Here is a 23555-nt window from a genome sequence, read left to right on the forward strand (position 1 = left end):
CTCTTGACATTCAGTGGCATTACCTTCACTGAATCCTCCACTATCAACATTCTGGGGGTTACCATTGACCAGAACTGGATTAGCCATACAAGAACAAGTCAGAGGCTAGGAATCCTGTGGTGAGCAATTCACCTCCTGACACCCCAAAGTCTGTCCACCATCTACAAGGCCAACAAGTCAGGAGTGTGATGGAATACTCGCCACTTGCCTGGGTGAGTGTAAGCTCCAACAACACTGAAGAAGCTTGACACCATCCAGGACATAAGAACATACGAAAAGGAGTAGGCCATCTGGCCCCTCGAGCCTGCTCCGCCATTCAATAAGATCATGGCTGATCTTTTTGTGGACTCAGCTCCACTTACCCGCCCGTTCACCATAACCCTTAATTCCTTTACTGTTCAAAAATTTATCTATCCTTGCCTTAAAAACATTCAATGAGGTAGCCTCAACTGCTTCACTGGGCAGGAAATTCCACAGATTCACAACTCTTTGTGAAGACGTTCCTCCTCAACTCAGTCCTAAATCTGCTTCCCTTTATTTTGGGGCTATGTCCCCTAGTTCTAGTTTCACCTGCCAGTGGAAACAACTTCCCTGCTTCTATCGTATCTATTCCCTTCATAATCTTATATGTTTCTATAAGATCTCCCCTCATTCTTCTGAATTCCAATGAGTATAGCCCCAGTTGAATCAGTCTCTCCTCATAAGCCAACCCTCTCAACTCCGGAATCAACCTCGTGAATCTCCTCTGCATCCCCTCCAGTGCCAGTATATCCTGTCTCAAGTAAGGAGACCAAAAATGTACACAGTACTCCAGGTGTGGCCTCACCAGCACCTTATACAGCTGCAACATAACCTCGCTGTTTTTAAATTCCATCCCTCTAGCAATGAAGGACAAAATTCCATTTGCCTTCTTAATTACCTGCTGCACCTGCAAACCAATTCCTTGAGATTCCTGCACAAGGACACCCAGGTCCCTCTGCACAGCAGCATGTTGAAATTTTTTACCATTTAAATAATAGTCTATTTTGCTGTTATTCCTATCAAAATGGATGACCTCACATTTACCAACATTGTACTCCATCTGCCAGACCCTCGCCCACTCACTTAGACTATCTATATCCCTTTGCAGACTTTCAGCGTCCTCTGCACACTTTGCTCTTCCACTCATCTTAGTGTCATCTGCGAATTTTGACACACTACACTTGGTCCCCAACTCCAAATCATCTTTGTAAATCGTAAACAATTGCGGTCCCAACACTGATCCCTGAGGCACACCACTAGTCACTGATCGCCAACCAGAAAAATACTCATTTACCCCAACTCTTTGCTTTCTGTTAGTTAACCAATCCTCTATCCATGCTAATACATTACCCGTAACATCATGCACCTTTATCTTATGTAGCAGTCTTTGGTGCGGCACCTTGTCAAATGCCTTCTGGAAATCCAGATACACCACATCCACAGGTTCCCCATTGTCCACTGCACATGTAATGTTCTCAAAGAATTCCACCAAATTAGTCAAACATGACCTGCCCTTCACGAACCCATGCTGCGTCTTACCAATGGGACAAAGCACTGCTTGATCAATACCCCATCCACCATCTTAAGCATCCACCCCTTCCACCACTGATGCACAGTGGCAGCAGCGTGTACCATCTACAAGGTGCACTGCAGCAACTCACCAAGACTTCTTCGACAGCACCTTCCAAACCTGCAAACAACTACCATCTGGATAGACAAGGTCAGCAGATGGATGGGAAAACCACCACCCGGAGTTTCCCCTCCAAGCCACACACCATCCTGAATTGGAAATATATTGCTGTTCCTTCACTGTCGCTAGGTCAAAATCCTGGAACTCCCTCCCTAACAGCACTGTGGGTGTATTACATCAGACACACTGCAATGGTTCAAGAAGGCAGCTCACCACCACCTTCTCAAGGGCAATTAGAGTTGGGCAATAAATGCTAGCTTAGAAGCAACACCCAGATCCCACAAATGAATATATACAGTTAAAGGGGTAAATCTCTCTCCTCTGGGACCCAGTCACCATGTGCTGCCTGCTTCAAGTCTTGCAGATATGAGCAGCAGTCGGTGCTCCGCTGCCTCTTGTCCCCCTGCCATCTGCTATCAGAGTGACACAGGAGTCTGTCACAGGACAGGGTTGAACAGAAAGGTGATACATAGAGACAAGAGCTATTGGCTGCATCTTCGAAAAATGATCAGATAGAAAAATCAGATGATGGGCGATTAGCTGTCAGCTGGGTGGCAGGAGTTAGTCCAACATCGGCGTCATTATCTTTATTGCGGCTGAACATTGTACTGTGTACCTTTAACCTACGTACGTGACTACACCCGATCCGGTAACTGAACTCTCCTGTGTGTGTCTGCTGACAGAAGCAGCCTCTCAGCTGGGGACAGGACAAATGGTTCACAGTTGCTCACAGCCATGGTTCCTCACCGGTGCCTCCTTGCTGTCAAGGATGGAGACCTGGAAACCTTGAAGAACCTGGATGCCAATGGCACGTTGAATGAGAGCATCGAGGACCACCTGGGGGCCAGCCCAGTCCACCACGCAGCCAGGAGCGGCCAGCTGGACTGTCTGAAATTCCTCATCACCCAGGCGAAGCTGCCGGCGAACAAAAGAGCCAAAAACGGAGCGACTCCCACCCACGATGCTGCTGCCACTGGGAACCTGGCGGCGCTGCAGTGGCTGAACCGTGTCGCTGGCTGTGACATTCATGTAGGTGACTGAGGGGGTTAGGGTAACAGTCAGAAACACAACACTTCGTTTCTTATTCTAGGGAGAGACATTCTCCAGTGTCAGTTAGTAAATAACAGACAGAAACTGTATATTACTGGAATGGGGGATATACAGGGAGTGTATATTATATATAGGAACGAGGCAGTACACATACAGGATCTGTATCCTATATAAAAACGCTGTACATTACTGGTATGAGAGATATATAAGGAGCATATAATATATAAAGGAATTGGCGGTGCACATTCAGGATCTGTATCCTATATACAGAAGCTGTTACATTACTGGTATGGGTGATGTACAGGGAGTGTCTATCATATATAGGAACTAGGCAATATACATATAGAATCTGTACCTTATATATAGAAGCTGTTGCGTTACTGATATGGGAGATATTAAGAGACTGTATATTACATATAGGAACTAAACATACACATACAGGATCTGTATCCTATATACAGAAGCTGTGTATTACTGTTGTGGGAGATATACAGGGAGTGCATATTATGTATTAGAACTGAGCAGTGTGCATACAGGATCTGCATCCTATATACAGAAGTTGTACATTACTGGTATGGGAGATATACAGAGAGTGTATATTATACATAGAAGTAAAGTCACCATGGTCCCAGATGACCATAGGCTGTGACTGGTGGTGATTTAACCTGAGGATCACCACTCTTCAGGTGAGGTTTTCACAAGTAACTTCAGCCAATACACAAATTGAACCCACGCTGTTAGCGTCACTCTGCATCACTAACCAGCTATCCAGCTAACTGATCTAAACTGGCTGTATATATTAAATCAGAATCAGAGTGGGTGAGGGGCAGACTATGGAAAAGTCCGTTGACTTCGGGCGGGATTTTACAGTTTCGGGATGAGTGAGGCTGTAAAATTCTGCCCATAGAATCTGTACCTTACATACAGAAACTGTTACATTACTGGCATGGGAGATATGCAGGGAGTGTATATTATATATAGGAACTAGGTAGTACACATACGGAATCTGTACCTTATGTACAGAAGCTATTACATTACTGGTATGGGAGATATACAGGGAGCATATATTATATATAAGAACTAGGCAGTATACATACAGGATCTGTATCCTATATCCAGAAGCTGTGTATTATTGCATGGTGGCACAGTGGTTAGCACTGCTGCCTCATAGCGTCAGGGACCCGGATTCGATCCCTGGCTTGGGTCACTGTCTGTGCAGAGTCTGCACATTCTCCCCGTATCTGCATGGGTTTCCTCCAGGTGCTCCGGTTTCCTCCCACATTCCAAAGGATGTGCTGGTCAGGTGCATTGGCCATGCTAAATTCTCCCTCAGTGTACCCGAACAGGTGCCGGAGTGTGGCAACTGGGGGATTTTCACAGTAACTTCATTGCAGTGTTAACGTAAGCCCTACTTGTGACACTAATAAATAAACTTTAAAACTTTTACTGGCATATGAGATGTTATATATAGGAGCTAGGCAGTACGCATACGCCATCTGCACCCTATATACAGAAGTTGTACATTGTGGGATAGGAGATATATAGGGAGTAAGGCAGTACACATACAATATCTGTACCCTATAACCCTGTACGTTACTGGTATGGGAGAAATAAAGGGAGTTTATATTAGACAACAGCTACAACAAAAGTTGCATAGGATTATGTCCAAGCTATCACGTTGAGAGATATGGACTGGGCCTTTGGATTTTCCAGAAGGAATTTAATAGAAATCAAAGGAGAAAGCTTGGAAATAAGAAATAATAATAATAAATGTGGTGCCTGGATGGGAGTTATGCTGCAAGGTGTCCTGAAGGAAGAAATAGGGAACAATTAGAGAGAGATAGAGGCAAATCCAGCTTTATGGAAGGGCTTGTTTCCACTTGAAGTTCTTTGTCAAGGTTTAATCAGCCTTACCGACAGGGAACCTCATTGGGTTCTGTTGGTTTTGGATATTAGCAAAGATTTTGCCACAGTGACTTGTTCAGAAGTTTAGAGAGCCAGGCATAAGTGGACTGCTTCTGAATTAGAACCAGGATTGGCTTAGGAAGAGAAGACTGGTTGGATGTTCAGTTCAATGGGTATAGAAGGAGGTAACTCTGGCAACTTTGGGGGTGGAGAGTATTAGTGATCAGTAGTAATCAGTGCTTCTTCTAAGGTGCATCAATTACTTGGAACAGGAAAGAGAAGCCAAACTAATCTGATGGTTATCAAACTCGGAGGAACTGCAAATGATTGGGAATAAATTCAGGCAGACCTGTACAGATTGGGGAGCTGGGCTGACCAATGACAATTTGTTTTGAATAAGTGCAAAGCCAGGAGATTGGGAAAAGATAACAAAGAGTGATTATATCAATTAAGATATAGGTCAGAGGTGAGGATTTGGGAGGTTCTAGTGGGAGTAAATCTTTGAAACAGCTAGATATTCTTAGGTGGTTTGTACTGGACACTGCTCCAGCCTCACATAGAGGTTAGCACAGCTGCCTCACAGCACCAGGGACCCAGGTTCGGATTCCCAGCTTGGGTCACTGTCTATGCAGAATCTGCATGTTCTTCCTGTGTCTGTGTGCGTTTCCTCCCTCCGGGTGCTCCAGTTTCCTCCCACAGTCCAAAAGACATGCTGGTTAGGTGCATTGACCATGCTAAATTCTCTCTCAGTGTACCCGAACAGGCGCCAGAGTGTGGCGACTAGGGGATTTCCACAGTAATGTCATTGCAGTGTTAATGTAAGCCTACTTGTGACACAAATAAATAAACTTAAAATCGTATCTAGTTCTGATCACCATGTTATGAGGAGTCTACTACAGCATTGGGGAAGGTGCAGTGAAGGATAATTGCCCTGGATTAGGTATCGAGTTATAAGAAATGGATAAGGAGCTGGGAATATTTACATTAAAAGGCCCAGTGCTGATTTGAATACTAAACAAGATAAAAAGAGTTGCAGAGAAGATTAAGTATTGTCTCCTTAGGGTCACTGGGATTACAGTGACTGGGGAGATGGCTGCATTGTGGTAATGTCATTGGATTAGTAATGCAGAAACCCAGGCCAATGCTGTGAGGAACAAAAACATTTCAGAATTCCGAAGAAATCAAATTGGACTTGAAACCGTAACTGTCTCTCCACAGAGACTGCCAGATCTGCTGAATATTTCCTGTTTAACTCAGACTTCTGGCATCCGCAGTATTTTGCTTTTATTTTAATGCTCGGAACATGGGTTCAAATCCCACCATGGCAGCTGGTGGAATTTAAATTCAATTAATAAATCTGAAAGTTGGTCTCAGTATTGGTGAACACAAAACTATAACTGATTATTGTAAAAACCTATCTGGTTCACCAATGTCCTTTAGGGAAGGAAATCTGCCATCCTTACCTGGTTGGCCTATATGTGACTCCAGACCAACACTAATGTGGCTAACTCTTAGTTGTCCTCTGGAATGGCCGGGCAAGTCAGTCAATTCGGGGACAATTAGGCATAGGCAACAAATGCTGGTCCAGCTAACGACGCCCACATCCCTTGAAAAAATAAAGAAGAAAAAGTACTTTACTGGACTGGACTGGACGCACCTACCCTCCAGCAGCTCAACACCATCTTCTCAAAGGCAACCATACTGACAATGATATATGTCACAATGATTTTAAAAATAGTCAAAGAATATCCAGCAAAGGGATGCAGCCTTAAACTTAGACAAATGTATGAGCATTGATGAGATTGTTGAGGGCCACAAGCTGTTTAGGGAGAGGAACTGCCAGGATGGCAGTAGATTCAGAAAGAATCCACTTTTGGGGGAATTAAAACAGTTCAACAGTTTTCAGCTTGTGAGATTACCTGTTTAGAGATTATAAAGAGCTAGGATTCAAATTAAAAAACAGGTCCTCAAGGGTCATAATCTCCGGATTACTGCCCGAGCCACGTGCAAATTGGCATAGGGAGGCAAGAATAAGGGAAGTTAACACGTGGCTGAAAGAGTGGTGTGGGAAAGAAGGGTTCTTTTTCATGGGACACTGGCATCAGTTTTGGGGCAGGGGGGACCTATACCGTTGGGATGGTCTCCACTTGGACCGAGCTGGGATCAGTGTTCTGGCGAAGAGAGTAAATGGGGTGGTCAATAGGACTTTAAACTAGAGATTGGGGGGGAAGGGAAAGTCAGGGAACCAAGAGGTGAAGGAATCAGTGGGAAGCGTAGCTGCTTAGGATTACAAAAAATCACGAAAAGACAGCACTCAGGAGAGGTTACGATAGTCCCCATCTCACAAAATATGACACAGTGTCTGGAAAGGCTCAGTAAACCAAGGTCCACCACACTACGAAAACAAAAAGGGACGGTCAATAGGGAATTAAAGGTGCTATATTTAAATGCCCGCAGTGTCCGGAACAAGGTAGATGAGCTTGTGGCCCAGATTGTGACTGGCAGGTATGATGTGGTAGGCATCACAGAGACGTGGTTGCAGGGGGTTCAGGACTGGCAGTTAAACATCCAGGGATTCACAACCTATCGAAAAGACAGAGGGGTGGGTAGAGGGGGCGGGGTTGCCTTGTTAATTAGAAATGAAATTAAATCAATAGCACTAAACGACATAGGGTCAGACGATGTGGAGTCTGTGTGGGTAGAGTTGAGGAACCACAAAGGCAAAAAAACCATAATGGGAGTTATGTACAGGCCTCCTGACAGTGGTCAGGACCAGGGGCACAAAATGCACCACGAAATAGAAAGGGCATGTCAGAAAGGCAAGGTCACAGTGATCATGGGGGATTTCAATATGCAGGTGGACTGGGTAAATAATGTTGCCAGTGGACCCAAAGAAAGGGAATTCATTGAATGTTTACAGGATGGCTTTTTGGAACAGCTTGTGATGGAGCCCACGAGGGAACAGGCTATTCTGGACTTAGTGTTATGTAATGAGCCAGACGTGATAAAAGATCTTAAAGTAAGGGAACACTTAGGAAGCAGTGATCATAATATGGTAGAATTCAGTCTGCAATTTGAAAGAAGGAAGGCAGAATCAGATGTGAAGGTTCTACAGTTAAATAAAGGTAATTACAGGCGCATGAGGGAGGAACTGACAAAAATCGACTGGAAGCAGAGCCTAGTGGGAAAGACAGTAGAACAGCAATGGCAGGAGTTTCTGGGAGTAATTGAGGACACAGTGCAGAGGTTCATCCCAAACAAAAGAAAGGTTATCAGAGGGGGGATTAGGCAGCCATGGCTGACAAAGGAAGTCAGGGAATGCATCAAGGCAAAAGAGAGAGCCTATAATGTGGCAAAGAGTAGTGGGAAGTCAGAAGATTGGGAAGGCTATAAAAACAAACAGAGGATAACAAAGAGAGAAATAAGGAAGGAGAGGATCAAATATGAAGGTAGGCTAGCCAGTAACATTAGGAATGATAGTAAAAGTTTCTTTAAATACATTAAAAACAAACAGGAGGCAAAAGTAGACATTGGGCCGCTCCAAAATGACGCTGGTAATCTAGTGATGGGAGACAAGGAAATAGCTGAGGAACTTAATAAGTACTTTGCGTCAGTCTTCACAGTAGAAGACATGAGTAATATCCCAACAATTCAGGAAAGTCAGGGGGCAGAGTTGAATATGGTTGCCATCACAAAGGAGAAAGTGCTAGAGAAACTAAAAGGTCTGAAAATTGATAAATCTCCGGGCCCAGATGGGCTACATCCTAGAGTTCTAAAGGAGATAGCTGAAGAAATAGTGGAGGCGTTAGTTATGATCTTTCAAAAGTCACTGGAGTCAGGGAAAGTCCCAGAGGATTGGAAAATCGCTGTTGTAACCCCACTGTTCAAGAAGGGAACAAGAAAAAAGATGGAAAATTATAGGCCAATTAGCCTAACCTCAGTTGTTGGCAAAATTCTAGAATCCATCGTTAAGGATGAGATTTCTAAATTCTTGGAAGTGCAGGGTCGGATTAAGACAAGTCAGCATGGATTTAGTAAGGGGAGGTCGTGCCTGACAAACCTGTTAGAGTTCTTTGAAGAGATAACAAATAGGTTAGACCAAGGAGAGCCAATGGATGTTATCTATCTTGACTTCCAAAAGGCCTTTGACAAGGTGCCTCACGGGAGACTGCTGAGTAAAATAAGGGCCCATGGTATTCGAGGCAAGGTACTAACATGGATTGACGATTGGCTGTCAGACAGAAGGCAGAGAGTTGGGATAAAAGGTTCTTTCTCAGAATGGCAACCGGTGACAAGTGGTGTCCCGCAGGGTTCAGTGTTGGGGCCACAGCTGTTCTCTTTATATATTAACGATCTAGATGACGGGACTGGGAGCATTCTGGCCAAGTTTGCCGATGATACAAAGATAGGTGGAGGGGCAGGTAGTATTGAGGAGGTGGGGAGGCTGCAGAAAGATTTAGACAGTTTAGGAGAGTGGTCCAAGAAGTGGCTGATGAAATTCAACGTGGGCAAGTGCGAGGTCGTACACTTTGGAAAAAAGAATAGAGGCATGGACTATTTTCTAAACGGTGACAAAATTCATAATGCTAAAGTGCAAAGGGACTTGGGAGTCCTAGTCCAGGATTCTCTAAAGGTAAACTTGCAGGTTGAGTCCGTAATTAAGAAAGCAAATGTAATGTTGTCATTTATCTCAAGAGGCTTGGAATACAAAAGCAGGGATGTACTTCTGAGGCTTTATAAAGCACTGGTTAGGCCCCATTTGGAGTACTGTGAGCAATTTTGGGCCCCACACCTCAGGAAGGACATACTGGCACTGGAGCGGGTCCAGCGGAGATTCACACGGATGATCCCAGGAATGGTAGGCCTGACATACGATGAACGTCTGAGGATCGTGGGATTATATTCATTGGAGTTTAGGAGGTTGAGGGGAGATCTGATAGAAACTTACAAGATAATGAACGGCTTAGATAGGATGGACGTAGGGAAGTTGTTTCCATTAACAGGGGAGACTAGGACGCGGGGGCACAGCCTTAGAATAAAAGGGAGTCACTTTAGAACAGAGATGAGGAGAAATTTCTTCAGCCAGAGAGTGGTGGGTCTGTGGAATTCATTGCCACAGAGGGCTGTGGAGGCCGAGACGTTGAGCGTCTTCAAGACAGAAATTGATAAATTCTTGATTTCTCGAGGAATTAAGGGCTATGGGGAGAGAGCGGGTAAATGGAGTTGAAATCAACCATGATTGAATGGTGGAGTGGACTCGATGGGCCGAATGGCCTTACTTCCGCTCCTATGTCTTATGGTCTTATGGTCTTATTAGCAGTGGAAATTGTAACTTTTTGCAGGAGCCAGGGTAATTAGGAGAGAAGTGTCTTGTGTAATGTTTCTTAGAGTGCTAATGGTGCTGGTACTGGAACACTCAGCCCTCAGTGTCTTTGTGTGAATGGCTGTTTGGGGAGCAGTGAACATTCGGAGAGTGCAGCAAATCCTGATGACCCGAGGAACCTGAGATTAGCTCGGGTTCAAAATAAGAAAAGTAATTAAAATAATTATTGCCAACTGAATGCTCGATTAGGAGCAATCTTGTGCTGTAGTTCACCAAGTACAAAGAGCTGGATTGAAAGTGAATCTATTTTCCACAATAGCCTGAGAGTCAGCAGATACAGGATATTTCCATATGCATGTAGAGTTGGTGACCTGACCTGCTGGGTCTTTTTTGTGAAAGATGCTGATCAAAATATTTCTCCTTCAGGACTGCGATGACTATGGTGCAACTGTTCTACATCTGGCAGCTCGGTTTGGTCGATCGGACACTGTACAGTGGTTGCTGCAAGAGGGATGTGATCCCAGGATGGAGACGGACAATGGGGCGGTACCAGCACACTATGCAGCGGCAAAGGGAGACTTGACATGTTTGAAACTCCTCATTAACCACACCCCGAGGTAAGAGAGGCATTTGTTCAGGCCTTGCTTCTGGCGGTTTTTAAAGGTGAACAAGTACAGGTACATTCCACATTCTGGCCTGATTCAACTCACCTCATTTTGCCCCCGACATTGAAACAGGAGATATAAAAACTCCCATGCTTGTTTTCTGCCCAGTGATTCATTTTAAACTGAGGCCTTGTCTACCTCATGGCACTATCTCAAAGGGAAACAGGGGATTGATTCTCCCAAGTATACTGATCAAAAATGTATCACTAAATCAATATTAATGTGTTTGTATTTGTGCAGATCATATATTCATTGCTATAATGCTGTTTGTGGGAGCTTGCTGGGTGATAATTGGCCTATATTACAACAATAACTATACTTCAGATATATTTCATTGGCTGTAAAGCACTCTGGGACATCCTGATATTGCAAAAGATGCTATATAGATGTATGTTTGTCCCTTAAAAGATGTATGTTGGGAGGGCATGCTCATGATATACTTTGGGGATTTTGTTTTATTTATTTGGAACACAATTGCTTTGTTAAGGAAATGAGAAGAGCCCTTTGTTTGAAAGACTGAACTGTGATAGCTGCTAGACATCTGTTGAATGGCTCCCATGCCAGAAGTCTTTGTCAAGCCATTGTAATGTGCTACTCACCAGCTGTGTGGATGTCTAATGATGCGTAGGACAGCCATGGCCATTCGTTAGATCTGATGGCCCACTCTCGGGTGCTGCCTGTTCAGAGATCAATCATTACTTCATTTCTAATGCAGACTTTTCCCTTTCAGCCACTTAGTAACGTGCTTCAGCTCCATTTCATCGCTTCCTTGAACATTGCCACTCTGAGCAGTTCAATTCGAAATCCTCTCACAGATACAGAAATATTGTGCTTTTCCATAAATACTTTATGGCTCCTCTTCAAACTACCTCAGCTGAATGAAATGTCACTGAGGCCTCGCAGTTTTCCTGAGGCTTGCACTGACTTTTCTCAGGGCCTTTCTCTGATGATACCTGAGTGTTAGGCCCTGGACCTGTTCCTGCAATGTTTCCTGAGGGATGGGTTGGTAGAGCCTCCATCAGGTGTCAGGCCCCTAATTAACCAATTAATTATCAAACTAATTAACAGAAGCAAGCAGCCTCATTTATTAGTTGATACAAATGCCTGGGATGGCCAAAATATGGAGCCTGACGAATGTAGCATTGCTGGAACCTGTCTGCTAATTGGGCACAAGCTTTGTCAGCATTGTGTCAGTTTTATGCCCATACAATGCATACCAGTTCCTATCCCAGTGTGTGTGAGTAAGCTAATGATCAAAGAGGAGCATTGTGGCTGAGATTCATCCTGTCTTAGCACAATGCCTACACATATAAGGTTCATTAGAATGCCGTTGACCTGATTGGTGCTCTTTCCATCCTGCACCCAGCCCCCTCCAACCCCCCCATAACTACTCCCACAACTCAAAGCTTATTTCCCCACTCTTTCAAGCCTCCATGGTGGTCAGGAGAGGGAACATTTAGAGACAACTGAGCTGCAGTCGTTCCCAGGATTTTCCAATTTAATGGGATCCACTTGGAAACCAACTCCCACCTCTGTTTGCTTGTATTTCATGCCAGCCTTTAAATAATAGCTGGTGCATTGCAATCTCCATATTGTGCTTCAATATCTGGTCTTCCCCATGCTTTTTATCTCAATATGGGTTTACATGCACTTTGATAAGTCTATAGAAAAGATTCATAGAATAGCATAAAAGGTGGCCATTTAGCCCATTGTGTTAGTGCCAGCTCTTTGAATACATTTTTCAATTATTCTTAATCCCCTGTTCTTTCTCCATAATCCTGTAGTTTTTTTTTATTTTTCAACAATTTATTCAATTCCCTTTTGATAAGATGACCATCCTTCCAGGCAGCACTTTCCAGGTCCCAACCACTCACAGTGCAAAATGATATTTCATCTCAACTCTCCTCTGGTTCTGTTGCCAATTTTCTTAAATCTGAGTCCTCTGGTTACTGGGCCTCCTACCTCTGCAGACAGCTTTGTCCCATCTCTCATCTACTCTATCCTAAGCCTTCATCATTTTGAACACCTCAATGAAATCTCCCTTTAGCCACCTCTTCCCTAAGGACAACAATCCCAGCTTCTCTAGTCTCTCCAATTCACTGAAGTTCCTCAGCCCTGGTACCATTCTAGTAAAACTCCTCTGTACCCTGTCCGAGGCCTGTTTAAATATATAAACCTCTTTAATTTCGATTAAAAAGAAAATCTTGCATTTAAATAGCGCCTATTATGACCCCAGGACATCCCAATATGCTTTACAACCACTGAAGCGTAGTCATCATTGTAATGCATGAAGCTGTATTAAACTGTAAATACCCTACACATTATCCAGCAGGTGACCCTCTTCCTGCATATTAAAGATCACTCCCATACAGTTGCCTCTAAAGGGATTTTAGCCCAGGATCATTGACAATATGGACTGAGACAATGCGAGCAGTGTGACACACATTTCTGGTCTGGGCTTGTGGGAAATCAGGCCCTTCACAGTGAACGACAACTTGGAAATTCAACCTCCATGTCTCACCCTTACCCTGATAAGCTCTGTTCAGTTACATGGTGAGTGGTCCTTACCCTACTGAATAAGCAGGAACTTTGCACGGTTACTCTTCAAATAACCCGAATACTGCTGAATAAGGAGCTACACTGGATGAGTTCTCTCTTTGCTAATGTTAACCATTGCACATGTCAATACTTATTCAAAATGGTGGTATGTTTTGTGTCGATACAACTTTTCAAATACTGTCATGGTGTCAAGATCTGTCATCTCCCTGTGATACACCATTGAAGGAAGATCTCTTTTCCCCATTACTCTCTCTCCCTCCCTCTCCTGATGTTGTTGAATCTCGGCACCAACAGCTTCCTGGTTCTTCACTCAATCTTTATCTTTGTGGGTCTGACTATTCAGCCTTTCCCAACCATCCACACACAAAAAAGGAATTTTTCTTTGCAACAAACGTCCCCAGGCAGTGGCCAGGAGCTGGAATTTTGATTGACGCTTCCCTTCTCAGCGTTCCTACTCCCAACCCAGCAGAGAACAAACAACTCTGCATCAACCAGGATCTCCAAAGGAGCAGAGACTCCAGAAGGCACTGCCTACACACTATCATGGCTAATAGCTGAGAGAATGAGAGGGAGACAGACTCCTCCAAAACAGCTAGAATTTCCTGAAAGCATAATCTGAAAGATACTCTAACTAGAAGTGCAGTACATTTCACAATTCCAAAACACAGTCAAATAAAAGACCAACTTCATCTGCCGCTGGACTGTGTCTGAAAACAGTATTAGGATGACACAGCGGAGACTAGTGCCTTATCGAAATAATAACTTGCATTTGTGTCATCCTTAACATGTGAAAATGAATGGCAGGCATAGGCCATCTGGCCCATCAAGCCTGCTCCACACTCATGATACCTGGAGCATCAAGACCCAGCTCCCACGGCCCAGTAACCCAGATATAGGCAAAAAAAGAGAAAACTTCAGGATCAATAAGAGAAAAAATATTCTGGCAAATCCCTCTCCAACCCCCTCAGTTGATCAAAACCACCTCTCTGCCTTCTTTAGGTATAAATTTCAACATTGAGATAGCTTGAAATATTTACATTTTGCTAATCCTGACACACTCTTAAACTGATATCCATCTCCAGGCTCAGAAACAAAGAGTGTGATTCTCCCAAGAAAATTCTAAGTGCCGAATTTGCGTAAAAACTGGAGTAAATCCTGCTGCTTTTTCAGCGGGATTTTCAAAATGAAGCTTCCACGCTCTGTGATGCAGAGAGTGTCCTAGCGTAAATCATGCTGAAAATCAGGGGGCGGGACCTATTCCCACTGGAGAGACTGGCAGCATAGCGCTGAGCGGGCCACTGTACATGCGCCAATCTGTCAGCGCCGAGAGCACCGCATGCGCAGTAGCCCCGCACTGCCAGCCTCCCGATCGCTGGCTAGTTCAAGCCAGCCACATGACCACGCATCGCTGGCTCTCTAATCCCCCCACCCCCCGATTGCTCACCTCCTGGACGTCTCTGGGCCAGTGCCGACCCACTCCCCTCCCCCGGCCTGCCTTGATCTCCACCCCACCCCCCAGCAGTCCCGATCTCCCAATGACCCCCACCCCCTTGGCACTACCTGATGCGTGGTGGGCAATGTCAAGGTGTCCCCTGGACATTGTCTCTTTGCCCCTTGGGCAGTTCCAGGGAGCCAGGCTGGCACTGCCAAGCTGGCAATGTGCAAGGGGCACCACACCCCCTTACCCCTGAGCTCCTCCTTCACTCCAGTGGGGTCAGGCTGCCCGCTAATGGGGAGCTGTTGTAAACCCTGCTGGAGTGAGACACCCCTGACAGGGGGTGGAGGGGGGGAGATGCTAGTGAGCCCGTGACTTCAGTACTGGGCCCGTTAATGAGACGGAGATCGTAATTTAAATAATTTATTCAGCTCCACACTGATTTCTGGCTGGAGCTGATGATGCCGGAAATCCGGCAGCGGGGGATGTGTGGAGGCCATGGCGTCCAACGGGATGTCCTCTAAATAGCCTTCGCTGATGTCTCCCAGCCTGCTGCGCTGCTAGAGGATCATAGCGGAGTGGGAGAATCGCCCCCAACGTTTTCTACTCATAGGCTGGGATTTTCCAGTCTTGCTCATGATGGTACCTGCCGCTGGTGAGACCAGAAAATCCCACCCATAGTAAAACTAGTGTTGCCACCCTCCAGGATTAGCCTGGAGCCTCCAAGTTGAAGACCAATCTCCAGGACACTGCTGTGCGCAATCCTGGAGAAAAATCATTGGGACATTAAAAAAGACATTTTTTTTGTCAAAAAAAAGTCTGTTTAGCTGACAGTCAGGCATTATCCAATTGTGAAAGGAATCTTTTTGCTTTTCTATTTGTGTAGTAAGACAGTACATCACAAGTATGGATGTGCTGGCCGACTAAAGGCTGGAGTGTGGAGGGGAAATCATGTGAAGAAACCTTCAGGAATACATTTAATTACAATTGGAAACACAAAGATAAATTTCCCATGCATATTACTGGAGCATGATCAGGCAAAAACTGATGCTGGACATTAGAGGGGATATTAGAAAGGTGGTCAATGGCTTGATTTGAAAAAAAGTTATTGAAGGAGGGCGGGAGAGAGGTTTACAGGATGGGGCAGGTAGCGCCCTACCCAGGATCTCACAGGCCTTTTCTTTCTCAGTGAACATGATACAATGCACTCGTTGCTGGGCTGAGTTCCCAGTGCAGTTAAAGTAACTTAAGGAGCTCAGCGTGTGGGCTGGCACAACACAGGGCCAGGCATTTGGGGAATATGAGACAATGCTATCAAGTCAATTAACTCTTAAGCAGCCGCCACAGTCCAACTTATTAGAAAATGGAATGCTCCAGTAATTCTAGATTTTGTCCTTTATTTTTCTGTTCAGTTTTAAACATTTAGTTTTAAATCTTACCAAGTGTTTGCAATTATAATATTATCATTACTTTCCCCCCCATACCTTGATGTCCCAGGATATCCTTGTTTGAGTGCTGTGGCAGAACAGTGCCTACCTTCATCAAACTGTGACTGATGTCTGTGTGTTGGCACCCAGTGGGTTGTCAATCCTCCCTGGGGGACACTGCAGGTCATGCTATTCTTTATGTAAATCTATATGCGCTTTCAGAAATCATGCATTGTAACTTGAGTTGCTCGGAACAGTTTGAGTTTAACGTGGCAGTTGCATTGTACATAACAGTCTGTGTTCCACGTGACAGTTTGTTTTTATTTTTTCATGGGATGTGGGCGTCCTTGAGAAGGTGGTGGTGAGCTGCCTTCTTGAACCGCTGCAGTCCATGTGTTGTAGGTACACCCATAGTGCTGTTAGGGAGGGAGTCCCAGGACTTTGACCCAGTGACAGTGAATGAATTGCGATATATTTACAAGTGTTATTTGGAGATTGTGGTGTTCTCATGTGTCTGCCTCCCATGTCCTTCTAGGTGGTAGAGGTCACAGATTTGGGAGGTATTGTTGAAGTTAGTGCAGTGCACTCTGTTTATGGTACATGCCATAGCTGAGGTGTGCTGATGGTGGAGGGAGTGAATATTTAAGACGTTGCACAGAACAATGAGTGTCACACACAAAAGCTTGTGGAAACTATTTTTCAACAATGAATGAACATGAATTCCTGAGCCTTCTTTGTAACTGAGAAATGATGAGGAATGTTGTGGAGGATGTGTCTGTGACTGACAGAGCCTGGCACTGCTAGAAGTAATTCCAAGCGAGGAGGTTAATGCAGATGAGTTTCATCCTTGGCAAATTAAGCTGTGCAGAAACCATATCAGGTTGGAGATGGCTCAGAGAGGGCAGAACTGCAAGTGGCAATTAATCATCCATTACATTGGACAGCATAAGTAATTGGACAGCAGTATCACTATTCCTTTCCTGTTGCAGGGATTAAGATTGTCTCTGTGCAGCAGTGTCAATCACTGTCAGTATCTCACTCAGGTGCCATTCCAGGGCTGGAACCTCCTTCTGTGATTTCCACCCACACTATGAACTCTGATTTCAGTTACGCCTCTATAGACAGCTGCCAGACAACTGGCAACATTCCCTACATTTAAAGGGGAAAAAAAAAACAAATTGCTTAACTTTTGACAAGATTAAAAAAAAGAACTGGTATTTTATCACATCTTACATAATCTCAAGTGTATTTCAAATGTTTTATGGTGCCATGAAATGTAGTCACTGTAGTAATGTAGGTAACAAGGCAGATATTTTTTGCATAGCAAGTTCTCATAAATAGCAGTGTAATAAATAATGACCAGACAATTTGTTTTAGTGACATTGGTTAAGAAAGAAACATTGGCCAGAACCCGCTGGAGAACACCCCGCCCTTTTTGAAATACTGGAATAGAATCTTTCACATCCACCTGCAAGGGCAGATGGAGCCTCGGTTTAATGTCTCATCTAAGAGATAGGGGGTGGGATTTTACGGCCTCGCTCGTCCCAAAACCATAAACTCCCACCCGAGGTCAACGGACCTTCCCAGGTCCTCCCCTCGCCTGCTACGGTTCCTGTGGCGGGTGGGGTGGTAAAATTCTGGCCAATATCTCTGTCAACTCAGAGTTAAGTAGCTGATGTCCAAGATACAGATGCTGCAATGCATCAGGAAGGGGGCAAGTTACAGTGAATGAACTTAGGCTGGTACTTCATATTTGGTGTGTGTATCCCAGGGATAGGAGGGTTTGATGCAGGTATGAAGACCCAGAAGGCAGAAGTGGAAAAGCCTCTACCCCTGCATTTGTCCAACAGATTCAAAGTTCTTGCAGCTTGTGTGGACAAGAGCAGGGGCTGCAAGGAGCATAAGAAAACTGACCACTGTGGTGTGAGTGAAAAAGACTGTAGTTGTAGAGGATGGTATAGTTAGGGGGATATATACTATCTTCTGCAGCCAACACCATGAATCCTGAAGACGCATGTTGCCTGCTTGGTACCAAGGTTAAGGACACCTCCTGCCAAGCCGGAGGGGAACTTGGAGTGGGAGGGAAAGCATTCAGTTGTTGAGGTCAATGTGGGTATCAATGACATAGGTAGGATTAAGACACAAGGTTTGACTAAGAGAAAATGAGCAACTGGGAACTAAATTATAAAGCAGAACAAAAAGGTAATAATCTCTGGATTACTATCTGAGCAAATTGGCACAGGGTAAAAAAAATGAGAGAGTTGAATGTGTGGCTCAGGGATTGGTGTGGGAGAAATGGGATTTAATCCATGGGGCACTGGCACCAGCACTGGAGAAAGAGGGAGCTGTACTGGTGAAACCGGCTTCACCCTGTGTGCGCTGGGACTTGTGTCCCGGTGAGTTATCACTAGAACTGTGGAGAGGGCTTTAATATAAATAGTGGCAGGGGGGTGGCGGGATGTTGGGAAAGTGTTGGCAAGGGAGGAGAATGTGAGGGGAGATTTGGGAAATTTAAGGAGAAAGGACAAGGCTATACTGAAGAGAAACAACACAGGTAATGATGACTAGAGTGTGGCAGGAAGTACAGAGCTTACAACCATAAGAGTGCACCAGCAAATGAGGCCAGAGTAGGGAACAATGGTAAAGGGACAGAATTAGAGGCTCTTTATATAAATGCACACAACATTTGTAGCAAGATGGGTGAATTGATAGCACAAATAAAAATAAATAAGTATGATATGGTGACCATTACAGAGATTTGATTGCAAAGTGATCATGTCTGGGACCTGAATGTTCCCAGAATTTTAAGGACAGGAAGAAAGGAAAAGGAGGTGTGGTAGCTCTGTTCATAAAGGATGAGATCAGTATGGTAGTGAGAAATGATCTCAGTTTGGAAGATTAAAATGTAAAATGTGGAAATAGCAAAGGAAAGAAGTCACTGGTAGTTTCTAGGCCCCCGATAGTAGCTAGACAGAGTATGAATCAAGAAATAATGGGGACTTGTAAAAATAAGGTACTGGAATAATCATAGCAGATTCTAATTTCAATATAGATTATAGAGATATAGATAGATCTAATATAGATATAGACAAATCAAATTGGCAAAGGGAGCCTGGAGGATGAGTCCATTGAGTGTATTCAGGACAGTTTCTTAGAATAATGTGTTCTTGAACCAGCCAAGGAACAGGCTATTTAGAGTCATAGAGGTTTACAGCATGGAAACAGGCCCTTCGGCCCAACTTGTCCATGCTGCCCTTTTTAAAAAAAAACCCTAAACTAATCCCCTTTGCTCGCATTTGGCCCATATCCCTCTATACCCATCGTACCCATGTGACTATCTAAATGCTTTTTAAAAGATAAAATTGTACCCGCCTCTACTACTACCTCTGGCAGCTTGTTCCAGACACTCACCACCCTCTGTGTGAAAAAATTGCCCCTCTGGACACTTTTGTATCTCCCCCCTCTCACCTTAAACCTATGCCCTCTAGTTTTAGACTCCCCTACCTTTGGGAAAAAATATTGACTATCTACCTTGTCTATGCCCCTCATTATTTTATAGACCTCTATAAGATCACCCCTCAGCCTCCTATGCTCCAGAGAAAAAAGTCCCAGTCTATTCAGCCTCTCCTTATAACTCTCCTTATTTCAGCCCTGGTTATGTGTAATAACAGTAAGAAGTTTAACAACACCAGGTTAAAGTCCAACAGGTTTATTTGGTAGCAAAAGCCACACAAGCTTTCGGAGCTCTTAGCCCCTTCTTCAGGTGAGTGGGAATTCTGTTCACAAACAGAGATTATAAAGACACAGACTCAATTTACATGAATAATGGTTGGAATGCGAATACTTACAACTAATCAAGTCTTTAAGAAACAAAACAATGTGAGTGGAGAGAGCATCAAGACAGGCTAAAAAGATGTGTATTGTCTCCAGACAAGACAGCCAGTGAAACTCTGCAGGTCCAGGCAACTGTGGGGGTTACAAATAGTGTGACATGAACCCAATATCCCGGTTGAGGCCGTCCTCGTGTGTGCGGAACTTGGCTATCAGTTTCTGCTCAGCGACTCTGCGCTGTCGTGTGTCGCGAAGGCCGCCTTGGAGAACGCTTACCCGAATATCAGAGGCCAAATGCTGAGCAGAAACTGATAGCCAAGTTCCGCACACACAAGGACGGCCTCAGCCGGGATATTGGGTTCATGTCACACTATTTGTAACCCCCACAGTTGCCTGGACCTGCAGAGTTTCACTGGCTGTCTTGTCTGGAGACAATACACATCTTTTTAGCCTGTCTTGATGCTCTCTCCACTCACATTGTTTCGTTTCTTAAAGACTTGATTAGTTGTAAGTATTCGCATTCCAACCATTATTCATGTAAATTGAGTCTGTGTCTTTATAAGCTCTGTTTGTGAACAGAATTCCCACTCACCTGAAGAAGGGGCTAAGAGCTCCGAAAGCTTGTGTGGCTTTTGCTACCAAATAAACCTGTTGGACTTTAACCTGGTGTTGTTAAACTTCTTACTGTGTTTACCCCAGTCCAATGCCGGCATCTCCACATTATGTGTAATAAGACAGGATTAAGCAATAACCTCATAACTAAGGATCCTCTTGCTAAGAATGATCTTAACAAGATAGAATTTCACATTCAGTTGAAGGTGAGAAATGTGGGTCTGAAACTAGAGTCTTAAACTTAAAGACAATTAAAAGGATCTGAAGGAAGAGTTGGCGAATGTGAAATAGGAAAAATAGGTTAAAAAATAACAAGGTAGAGAGCAATGGCAGACATTTAAGGAGATATTTCATATCTCTCAACAGACATAATATTCTACTGAGAAATAAATACTCTACAAGTAGGGTGGGCCATCCATGGCTAATTAAGGAAGTGAAGGATGGTAGCAAATTGAAATAAAAGGTGCAATACTGCAAAGATTAATGATAACCCAGAAAATTGGGGAAATTTGAGAAATCAGAAAAGGATGACTAAAAAAAACTAGCTAGAAACATAAAAACAGACAGCAAGAATTTCTACATGTATATAAAAAGGGAGAGAGTAGGTAAAGTAAACATTGGTTTCTTAGAGGTTGAGACAGGGGGAATTAGTAATGGGGAATAAAGGAAATGGCAGAGACTATAAACAAGACCTAATGGCCTGCATCCTGGAGTTTTAAAGGAAGTGGCTTCAGAGGTAGTGGATGCATTGGTTGTAACCTTCCAAAGTTCCCTAGACTCTGGAAAGGTCCCAGAGGATTGGAAAACTGCAAACATTAACACCACTATTCAAGAAAGGAGGGAAACAGAAACAGGAAATTATAGGCCAGTTAACCTAACATCTGTCATTGGGAAAATGCTGATGATACAAATATATATGTGTAGGAAAGCAAGTTGTGAGGTGGATGCAATGAGTCTGCAAAGGGATGTAGATATGTTAAGTGTTTTGTTTTGCTAACCAAATGAATTAAGTCAACAAACTGTGGGATAAATTAAAAATGCAGTTCCTCAAAAGGATACTGCATCAAAGGAAACAGAATCTTGACAGGTTAAGGGAGTGTGCAAAAAATTGACATCAGGAGTATAATTTGGGGATATGGGAGGTCGTCCAATTTGACAGGAAGAATAGAAAAGCAAAATATTATTGAAGTGGAGAGAGACGGCAGAATGTTGTAGTACAGAGGGATCTGGATGTCCTTGTACATGAATCACAAAAAGTCAGTATCCACATACAGTAAGTAATTAGGAAAGCAAATGGGATCTTGGCCTTTGTTACAAAGGAGATGGAGTATAAAAGTGGGGAAGTCTTGTTACAACTTCACAGGTCATTGGTGAGACCAGACCTGGAGTATTGTGTACAGTTCTGGTCTCCTAGCTTGAGGAATAGACTTGCATTGGAACCTGTTCAGAGAAGGTTCAATAGGTTGATTTCTGGGCTGAAGAGTTTGTTTTATTAGGAAGGGTTGAATAGGTTGGGCTGATGCTCATTGGAGTTTAGGAGAATGCGAGGTGATTTCATTGAAACATATAAGATTTTGAGCGGACTTGACATGGTAAATGCTGAGAGGATGTTTCCACCACATTGAGGAATTTAGAATCAGGGCATGTCTTCTTTTGGAATTCTCAGAGAGCAGTGGCAGCTGGGTCATTGAATATGTTCAAGGCTGAGTTAAATTGATCTACAAGAGAGTGAAGGGTTATGAAGGGGAGCCAGGAAAGTGGAGTTAAGGCCACAGTCAAATCAACCATGATTCTATTGAATGAACAGTAGATCCAGTGGTCAAAATGGCTGACTCTTGCTCCTGTTTTCTATAAAGGCAGGGCAGCAATCCACTGGGAGTGTCAGGTCGATTATGAACTCAAGTCTCTGATTGGGACTGGAACATGCAATGCCTTCCGAGGCGAAGACAAGAGTCCAACCACTGAGCAAAGGCCCTGCAGGGATAATCATTGCTTTCTTAAATCACTGACCCATGGAAAAGGAGAGGGAACAGCATTCGATCCCAAGATATTCAGACAGACTGTGTATAAAGGTGAAAAATAGGGTGGAGCTTGTTGCTCTAGATGAGGGGTCATTGCTTTAGGCAAGAGACGATTGACAAGTGATCTGATGGAGGTCTTCAGGGTTCCGAAAGAATTTGTGAGAGTTAACGCAGAAAAGATGTTTCATTTGCAGGTGAGACCAAAACTAAGGGTCAGAATATAAGATATTCACTAATTGAACCAGTATGGAATTCAAGAATTTGTTCGCCAGAAAATAGTTAGAATTGGAACTTGCTGCCTTGGGAATAGCTGAGGTGAACAGAGACACATTTAAAGGAAAACAAGGTAAACACATTAAGGAGAAAGGAATAGAAGGATATGCTGATGGGATTAGATGAAGAGGGATGGAATGGTGGCTTGTGTGCTGCAAAAAGGTAACATTTTATGTGACAAATCTGGTGAGGGCAACAGGGGAGAGAGAGGTGAGCTACAGGTACAAGAAAGACTGTCTAGATATCATTCTAGACATAACTCCTTTACTTAGTTAGAGGTCAAAGGGAATCATGGTGAATGATAAGAGAGTTAAGAGTTGGAATTGGGCCAGGGCCCCTGTGAGAAGATTGGGCTGTAGCTATGAGGTATCGTTAGTGTGTTCAGAGATTGAGGCATTTCTGGCTGGGCCTAGGTAAGATGATCTCTCGGAGAAGAGGTAACAGAAGACCCCAGAAGAAGGGCACTGAAAGACCCTAAAAGGAGGGCAACAACGAAAGACCGCAGAAGGAAGGCAATGAAAGACAATAAATGAAGGGCAATGAGAGAATTGCAAAATGGAAATAAGTCAACACTTCATCAGAGACAGACCTGACCAACATTGAAGCCGAAAAGGGTTTGACTGAAGTTAAGACAAGTAGAAATGAATTTGTGAAATGTATATGACCAGTGAGAACATGATGGATTTCCCTACATTTTGGTAGGAAGAATAAAAGACCACACATTGCTTGGAAAGTAAGTGTCT

The 23555-nt window shown here is 43.9% G+C and overlaps 1 protein-coding gene across 1 annotated transcript in view; it reads left to right on the forward strand.

Moving 5' to 3' along the window:
- The first annotated feature begins 2446 nt into the window (after positions 1-2446).
- Positions 2447-23555, forward strand: part of LOC144491391 (espin-like protein) — an 83062-nt gene continuing 61953 nt past the window's right edge. The window contains exons 1-2 of the mRNA XM_078209151.1: positions 2447-2740; positions 10416-10606. Coding sequence (XP_078065277.1) covers positions 2447-2740; positions 10416-10606 — 485 coding nt within the window. The remainder of the gene's footprint in view (positions 2741-10415; positions 10607-23555) is intronic.

This window comes from Mustelus asterias, chromosome 3 (genome assembly GCF_964213995.1).
Source record: "Mustelus asterias chromosome 3, sMusAst1.hap1.1, whole genome shotgun sequence".
NCBI classification, from domain to species: domain Eukaryota; kingdom Metazoa; phylum Chordata; class Chondrichthyes; order Carcharhiniformes; family Triakidae; genus Mustelus; species Mustelus asterias.